At 43.7% G+C, this 9,838-nt stretch overlaps 1 protein-coding gene across 1 annotated transcript in view; it reads right to left on the bottom strand.

Moving 5' to 3' along the window:
• The window catches only part of DNAH14 (dynein axonemal heavy chain 14), a 173,230-nt gene that overhangs the window by 53,201 nt on the left and 110,191 nt on the right, over nucleotides 1-9,838 (bottom strand). Inside the window, exons 38-41 of the mRNA XM_077282193.1 lie at nucleotides 7,438-7,632; nucleotides 7,193-7,244; nucleotides 2,676-2,887; nucleotides 2,003-2,255 (exon numbers count right to left, since the gene is read on the bottom strand). Coding sequence (XP_077138308.1) covers nucleotides 2,003-2,255; nucleotides 2,676-2,887; nucleotides 7,193-7,244; nucleotides 7,438-7,632 — 712 coding nt within the window. The remainder of the gene's footprint in view (nucleotides 1-2,002; nucleotides 2,256-2,675; nucleotides 2,888-7,192; nucleotides 7,245-7,437; nucleotides 7,633-9,838) is intronic.

Raw genomic sequence — 9,838 nt, 5'->3', positions numbered from 1 at the left:
CTGACACATAAAATATATCTACAATTTTGGATTTGATTTGTTGAACCATTTTTCTTCTGGAGCTTGCACGTCTTACATGCCGAGCATGTAAAGTAAGCTGCGGAGACACCATCACATGTTTCTCAACGCAAGCAATGAATAGCCAGGCCTTTCTCCGGGAAGGAACAACCACGGGAAGGGCAGCATCCAATAAAGGAGAATATCCAATAAAGGAAGACCACCTATGCCAAGCATGGTATCCATCCACAAACAGCTGTTTCGGGGTTTTTGCCCCTCATCAGTGTGGAGTAGGAAACTGGCTATTAGGAGCAGTGCCTGGTGAAAGGCTATGAAGGAACAGATGAATGACCTCGGGGAGACCAAAACATCCAACACTGCGGAGACACCATCACGTGTTTCTCAACGCAGTGATCCAGAAAACTGCCCCCATCCCTTATGGGAAATATGCAAACGCATGTAAAGTAAGCTGCGGAGACACCATCACATGTTTCTCAACGCAAGCAATGAATAGCCAGGCCTTTCTCCGGGAAGGAACAACCACGGGAAGGGCAGCATCCAATAAAGGAGAATATCCAATAAAGGAAGACCATCTATGCCAAGCATGGTATCCATCCACAAACAGCTGTTTCGGGGTTTTTGCCCCTCATCAGTGTGGAGTAGGAAACTGGCTATTAGGAGCAGTGCCTGGTGAAAGGCTATGAAGGAACAGATGAATGACCTCGGGGAGACCAAAACATCCAACACTGCGGAGACACCATCACGTGTTTCTCAACGCAGTGATCCAGAACACTGCCCCCAACCCTTATGGGAAATATGCAAACGCATGTAAAGTAAGCTGCGGAGACACCATCACATGTTTCTCAACGCAAGCAATGAATAGCCAGGCCTTTCTCCGGGAAGGAACAACCACGGGAAGGGCAGCATCCAATAAAGGAGAATATCCAATAAAGGAAGACCACCTATGCCAAGCATGGTATCCATCCACAAACAGCTGTTTCGGGGTTTTTGCCCCTCATCAGTGTGGAGTAGGAAACTGGCTATTAGGAGCAGTGCCTGGTGAAAGGCTATGAAGGAACAGATGAATGACCTCGGGGAGACCAAAACATCCAACACTGCGGAGACACCATCACGTGTTTCTCAACGCAGTGATCCAGAACACTGCCCCCATCCCTTATGGGAAATATGCAAACGCATGTAAAGTAAGCTGCGGAGACACCATCACATGTTTCTCAACGCAAGCAATGAATAGCCAGGCCTTTCTCCGGGAAGGAACAACCACGGGAAGGGCAGCATCCAATAAAGGAGAATATCCAATAAAGGAAGACCACCTATGCCAAGCATGGTATCCATCCACAAACAGCTGTTTTGGGGTTTTACATGCCGAGCAGGCTGCTCAGTTCTGTTCTGTCTCAATCCTGGCAGACGGCTCCATGAGGACTTAGAATCCAACTCTTGAGCTCAGACGAATGTTCACAAGGAAAAATAAAATCTAATCACGTAAAAAAAAAAGGAATGAAATCAGATTTGATCTCAGATGCTTATTCACAAGAGGGTTAATGGGATTGGAAACACATCTGAAAGAAGGGTATGGCTATACGGAGACTGAACAGTGGTGAGCAGCCTGCCGTGTATTGTAATACATGCAAGCTGCAGAAGCAAAATGGTTAAAAACAAGTCCATGGTCTGCGGAGGTGCCATCATAACACCATGATAGGGGATAAGTGACTGATTGACGGGGAGTCCAGCTAATCAGACCACGTCCAATTCCAAGAAAGAAGCTCTGGAGTCTCCCATCTAGATGGAGCGATTAAGGAAAATGGACACCACTGCCCTATTTATTGCCTATGTGCCCTATACTTGGCTATCACTATTCGTCCCATAGACAATGAATACAGTGGTGGGGCACATGCTTGACTCAAACGGGACCCCCAATACCCTCATAGGACCCTGTTTATAGTGAACATAGACTGTATATACTCATAGATAATAGGTCAACTCTTACTCTGCCCAAATCCACCATTTCCGCTCATGAAGTTGATGAAAGCTTCCAGAATTGCACACAGGTTCATCACCAGCACCAGGTCTTGTACTGGGAACGCCAAGTTGTCTTTACGCTTATGAATGAATCGGATTCCCTCATCCACGCTCTTGTTGAGCAGCAACGTCAAATATTGGACCCCGTCTGTAGGGACTTTCTTGGATATTTTCATCAGCCAAGTCTTGACAAAGGGTCGCCACCCTAGATCCACTGGATCCTATTAAGAAGGATTAGAATTAGCCAAATACTGGGCACATCAAGGATCTGAGAATAGAGAAACCTCTCCAGAAGACCACCGCTAGGAGACGACCTCCACCATGACTTAGAGGTTTTAAATCCCTTCTCTGGGGAGACCACCCATTGTTCCCAAGGTATTAGTGCACTGATGGCATGTGAGCCAAGAGACAATGGAAGGACGTGGTGGGCACCAGAAACGACCCAACAAGACTATAGAAATGTCCGCCAATATACGTAGACCCTGAAGGAGACTGTCATGAACAATGGTCGGCTCCCTTAACTTTGGCCAAATTGAGGGACAGAAAACCAGGAAAGGAGGCTACCAATTTCATCTATCGGTGTCGTTCAGACCAAACCGATGAACCATTAATGTCATTACCAGGAATCCCAGTATTCTCACCATATACACCATGGCACAGCGGCTGACAGTAGCGGGGCTGGCCTGGGTCAGACTGTCCACCTCAAAAATCATCCTCATCCTCTGCGGAAGACGGATTCTTTCACTATTGGCCAAACAAAGTGTCCTTGTGTCATCTAGGACCGTGTTCAGATTCTCCACCCATAATGTGTCCACTGGACCGTCCAGGATTATCCAGTACCAGTCTGGGTCACCTAAACAGGACAACGTAAGGAAAGTTACCCAGAACTCAGGATCAGTAATGTAATGTATGTACACAGTGACTGCACCAGCAGAACAGTGAGTGCAGCTCTGGGGTATAATACAGGGTGTAACTCAGGATCAGTAATGTAATGTATGTACACAGTGACTGCACCAGCAGAATAGTGAGTGCAGCTCTGGGGTATAATACAGGAGGTAACTCAGGATCAGTAATGTAATGTATGTACACAGTGACTGCACCAGCAGAATAGTGAGTGCAGCTCTGGGGTATAATACAGGATGTGACTCGGGATCAGTAATGTAATGTATGTACACAGTGACTGCACCAGCAGAACAGTGAGTGCAGCTCTGGGGTATAATACAGGATGTAACTCAGGATCAGTAATGTAATGTATGTACACAGTGACTGCACCAGCAGAATAGTGAGTGCAGCTCTGGGGTATAATACAGGACGTAACTCAGGATCAGTAATGTAATGTATGTACACAGTGACTGCACCAGCAGAATAGTGAGTGCAGCTCTGCAGTATAATACAGGATGTAACTCAGGATCAGTAATGTAATGTATGTACAGTGACTGCACCAGCAGAATAGTGAGTGCAGCTCTGGAGTATAATACAGGAGGTAACTCAGGATCAGTAATGTAATGTATGTACACAGTGACTGCACCAGCAGAATAGTGAGTGCAGCTCTGGGGTATAATACAGGATGTAACTCAGGATCAGTAATGTAATGTATGTACACAGTGACTGCACCAGCAGAATAGTGAGTGCAGCTCTGCAGTATAATACAGGATGTAACTCAGGATCAGTAATGTAATGTATGTACAGTGACTGCACCAGCAGAATAGTGAGTGCAGCTCTGGAGTATAATACAGGATGTAACTCAGGATCACTAATGTAATGTATGTACACAGTGACTGCACCAGCAGAATAGTGAGTGCAGCTCTGGAGTATAATACAGGATGTAACTCAGGATCAGTAATGTAATGTATGTACACAGTGACTGCACCAGCAGAATAGTGAGTGCAGCTCTGGAGTATAATACAGGATGTAACTCAGGATCAGTAATGTAATGTATGTACACAGTGACTGCACCAGCAGAATAGAGAGTGCAGCTCTGGAGTATAATACAGGATGTGACTCAGGATCAGTAATGTAATGTATGTACACAGTGACTGCACCAGCAGAATAGTGAGTGCAGCTCTGGGGTATAATACAGGATGTAACTCAGGATCAGTAATGTAATGTATGTACACAGTGACTGCACCAGCAGAATAGTGAGAGCAGCTCTGGGGTATAATACAGGAGGTAACTCAGGATCAGTATTGTAATGTACGTACACAGTGACTGCACCAGCAGAATAGTGAGTGCAGCTCTGGGGTATAATACAGGAGGTAACTCAGGATCAGTAATGTAATGTACGTACACAGTGACTGCACCAGCAGAATAGTGAGTGCAGCTCTGGGGTATAATACAGGATGTAACTCAGGATCAGTAATGTAATGTATGTACACAGTGACTGCACCAGCAGAATAGTGAGGACAGCTCTGGAGTATAATACAGGATGTAACTCAGGATCAGTAATGTAATGTATGTACACAGTGACTGCACCAGCAGAATAGTGAGTGCAGCTCTGGGGTATAATACAGGATGTAACTCAGGATCAGTAATGTAATGTATGTACACAGTGACTGCACCAGCAGAATAGTGAGTGCAGCTCTGGAGTATAATACAGGATGTAACTCAGGATCAGTAATGTAATGTATGTACACAGTGACTGCACCAGCAGAATAGTGAGTGCAGCTCTGGAGTATAATACAGGATGTAACTCAGGATCAGTAATGTAATGTATGTACACAGTGACTGCACCAGCAGAATAGAGAGTGCTGCTCTGGAGTATAATACAGGATGTGACTCAGGATCAGTAATGTAATGTATGTACACAGTGACTGCACCAGCAGAATAGTGAGTGCAGCTCTGGGGTATAATACAGGATGTAACTCAGGATCAGTAATGTAATGTATGTACACAGTGACTGCACCAGCAGAATAGTGAGTACAGCTCTGGGGTATAATACAGGATGTAACTCAGGATCAGTAATGTAATGTATGTACACAGTGACTGCACCAGCAGAATAGTGAGTGCAGCTCTGGGGTATAATACAGGATGTAACTCAGGATCAGTAATGTAATGTATGTACACAGTGACTGCACCAGCAGAATAGTGAGTACAGCTCTGGGGTATAATACAGGATATAACTCAGGATCAGTAATGTAATGTATGTACACAGTGACTGCACCAGCAGAATAGTGAGTGCAGCTCTGGAGTATAATACAGGAGGTAACTCAGGATCAGTAATGTAATGTATGTACACAGTGACTGCACCAGCAGAATAGTGAGTGCAGCTCTGGGGTATAATACAGGATGTAACTCAGGATCAGTAATGTAATGTATGTACACAGTGACTGCACCAGCAGAATAGTGAGTGCAGCTCTGCAGTATAATACAGGATGTAACTCAGGATCAGTAATGTAATGTATGTACAGTGACTGCACCAGCAGAATAGTGAGTGCAGCTCTGGAGTATAATACAGGATGTAACTCAGGATCACTAATGTAATGTATGTACACAGTGACTGCACCAGCAGAATAGTGAGTGCAGCTCTGGAGTATAATACAGGATGTAACTCAGGATCAGTAATGTAATGTATGTACACAGTGACTGCACCAGCAGAATAGTGAGTGCAGCTCTGGAGTATAATACAGGATGTAACTCAGGATCAGTAATGTAATGTATGTACACAGTGACTGCACCAGCAGAATAGAGAGTGCAGCTCTGGAGTATAATACAGGATGTGACTCAGGATCAGTAATGTAATGTATGTACACAGTGACTGCACCAGCAGAATAGTGAGTGCAGCTCTGGGGTATAATACAGGATGTAACTCAGGATCAGTAATGTAATGTATGTACACAGTGACTGCACCAGCAGAATAGTGAGAGCAGCTCTGGGGTATAATACAGGAGGTAACTCAGGATCAGTATTGTAATGTACGTACACAGTGACTGCACCAGCAGAATAGTGAGTGCAGCTCTGGGGTACAATACAGGATGTAACTCAGGATCAGTAATGTAATGTACGTACACAGTGACTGCACCAGCAGAATAGTGAGTGCAGCTCTGGGGTATAATACAGGATGTAACTCAGGATCAGTAATGTAATGTATGTACACAGTGACTGCACCAGCAGAATAGTGAGGACAGCTCTGGAGTATAATACAGGATGTAACTCAGGATCAGTAATGTAATGTATGTACACAGTGACTGCACCAGCAGAATAGTGAGTGCAGCTCTGGAGTATAATACAGGATGTAACTCAGGATCAGTAATGTAATGTATGTACACAGTGACTGCACCAGCAGAATAGTGAGTGCAGCTCTGGGGTATAATACAGGATGTAACTCAGGATCAGTAATGTAATGTATGTACACAGTGACTGCACCAGCAGAATAGTGAGTGCAGCTCTGGAGTATAATACAGGATGTAACTCAGGATCAGTAATGTAATGTATGTACACAGTGACTGCACCAGCAGAATAGAGAGTGCTGCTCTGGAGTATAATACAGGATGTGACTCAGGATCAGTAATGTAATGTATGTACACAGTGACTGCACCAGCAGAATAGTGAGTGCAGCTCTGGGGTATAATACAGGATGTAACTCAGGATCAGTAATGTAATGTATGTACACAGTGACTGCACCAGCAGAATAGTGAGTGCAGCTCTGGGGTATAATACAGGATGTAACTCAGGATCAGTAATGTAATGTATGTACACAGTGACTGCACCAGCAGAATAGTGAGTACAGCTCTGGGGTATAATACAGGATATAACTCAGGATCAGTAATGTAATGTATGTACACAGTGACTGCACCAGCAGAATAGTGAGTGCAGCTCTGGAGTATAATACAGGAGGTAACTCAGGATCAGTAATGTAATGTATGTACACAGTGACTGCACCAGCAGAATAGTGAGTGCAGCTCTGGGGTATAATGCAGGATGTAACTCAGGATCAGTAATGTAATGTATGTACACAGTGACTGCACCAGCAGAATAGTGAGCGCAGCTCTGGGGTATTAAACAGGATGTAACTCAGGATCAGTAATAATAAACTACTCAGTTGTATGTGCACATTGATTTTTTCATAGTTGTATGAGAATAAACCGTCGTGCTTCCTTATGAGTGATATCACTGATTATGAGGATTCTGAGAACAGAATGTAGAAATTAAATCCTTTTACCTTTAGACAGAGATGATCCGTCCTCCATATATTCATCATTACTGTTCCCCTGCTACAAATTACAGGACACACAATATTAGAGGGGGCTCTGGTCTGTTGTACCCCATACTAATACAATACACACACCGCCAGAGAATACAGTGGAGCGGAGAGCCGAGGGGCTGGGGACAGGCAGAGCGCCTGCGCGGTTGACCCCCATCCAGCATCTTAACATCACCATTAACTAATACCGTATTATACGGCACCTGTACCGGGGTCCGGCTCGATGGCGTCACTCCCCTCTCTTTGGCTGAGTGTTGAGTAAAGGTCCGTACAGCGGAGGCCAGGAGGCCGTCCGACCACTCCATGGTGTTGGGGTTGATTTCTCCGTACAGCTCTCCCAGACTCACACACTTGGGGTTTATGACAAACATCTCCACTTTCTGTTTTCTTGTGACCATCTTAAAAATAAAAAATATGAAAACATGACGACGTACACAAGAATAATCAGCTCGATATCCATGTAATACCGGCCCCCCGGGGTCCAATAATAGTACTCGCCATATAGTGCACCCATAATAGTACTCGCCATATAGTGTCACCATAATAGTTCTCGCCATATAATGTCCCCATAATAGTACTCGTCATACATTGCACCCATAATAGTACTCGCCATATAGTGCACCGATAATAATACTCGCCATATAGTGTCCCCATAATAGTACTCACCATATAGTCTCCCCATAATAGTACTCTCCATATAGTGCACCCATAATAGTACTCGCCATATAGTGTCACCATAATAGTTCTCGCCATATAATGTCCCCATAATAGTACTCGTCATATATTGCACCCATAATAGTACTCGCCATATAGTGCACCGATAATAATACTCGCCATATAGTGTCCCCATAATAGTACTCACCATATAGTATCCCCATAATAGAACTCGCCATATAGTGTCACCATAATAGTACTCGCCATATAATGTCCCCATAATACTCGCCATATAATGTCCCCATAATAGTACTCGTCATATAATGTCCCCATAATAGTACTCGCCATATAGTGTCCTCATAATAGTACTCGTCATATAGTGTCCCCATAATAGTACTTGCCATACAGTGTCACCATAATAGTACTTGCCATACAGTGTCACCATAATAGTACTCGCCATATAATGTCCCCATAATAGTACTCGCCATATAGTGTCACCATAATAGTACTCGTCATATAGTGTCACCATAATAGTACTCGTCATATAGTGTCCCCATAATAATACTCGCCACCTAATGTCCCCATAATAGTACTCGCCATATAGTGCACCCATAATAATACTCGCCATATAGTGTCCCCATAATAGTACTTGCCATACAGTGTCACCATAATAGTACTTGCCATACAGTGTCACCATAATAGTACTCGCCATATAATGTCCCCATAATAGTACTCGCCATATAGTGTCACCATAATAGTACTCGTCATATAGTGTCACCATAATAGTACTCGTCATATAGTGTCCCCATAATAATACTCGCCACCTAATGTCCCCATAATAGTACTCGCCATATAGTGCACCCATAATAATACTCGCCATATAGTCTCCCCATAATAGTACTCGCCATATAGTGTCCCCATAATAGTACTCGCCATATAGTGCACCCATAATAGTACTCGCCATATAGTGTCCCCATAATAATACTCGCCACCTAATGTCCCCATAATAGTACTCGCCATATAGTGCACCCATAATAATACTCGCCATATAGTGTCCCCATAATAGTACTCACCATATAGTCTCCCCATAATAGTACTCGCCATATAGTGTCACCATAATAATACTAGCCATGTAGTGTCACCATAATAGTACTCGCCATATAATGTCCCCATAATAGTACTCGTCATATAATGTCCCCATAATAATGCTCGCCATATAGTGTCCCCATAATAGTACTCGTCATATAGTGTCCCCATAATAGTACTTGCCATACAGTGTCACCCATAATAATACTCGCCATATAGTGTCCCCATAATAGTACTCGTCATATAGTGTCCCCATAATAGTACTTGCCATACAGTGTCACCCATAATAATACTCGCCATATAGTGTCCCCATAATAGTACTCTCCATATAGTGCACCCATAATACTCGCCATATAGTGCACCCATAATAATACTTGCCATATAGTGTCCCCATAATAGTACTTGCCATACAGTGTCACCATAATAATACGCGCCATATAGTGTCCCCATAATAGTACTCGTCATATAGTGTCCCCATAATAGTACTTGCCATACAGTGTCACCCATAATAATACTCGCCATATAGTGTCCCCATAATAGTACTCTCCATATAGTGCACCCATAATACTCGCCATATAGTGCACCCATAATAATACTTGCCATATAGTGTCCCCATAATAGTACTTGCCATACAGTGTCACCATAATAATACGCGCCATATAGTGTCCCCATAATAATACGTGCCATATAGTGTCCCCATAATAGTACTCGCCATATAGTGTCCTATAACAGTGCCAGCTACACATTGAGTCTACAAGAGTGCTAGCCATATAGCCACATAGCACAACTATAAAACGGCCAGTGACTCCATAACATTACCAGCCATACAGTGTCTCCATAACATTACCAGCCATAGTGTCTCCA

Source organism: Ranitomeya variabilis, chromosome 2, assembly GCF_051348905.1.
Source record: "Ranitomeya variabilis isolate aRanVar5 chromosome 2, aRanVar5.hap1, whole genome shotgun sequence".
Classification (NCBI taxonomy): Eukaryota; Metazoa; Chordata; class Amphibia; order Anura; family Dendrobatidae; genus Ranitomeya; species Ranitomeya variabilis.
The sequence above is the reverse complement of the archived record's forward strand: the minus strand, read 5'-3'. Positions and strand labels throughout refer to the sequence as shown.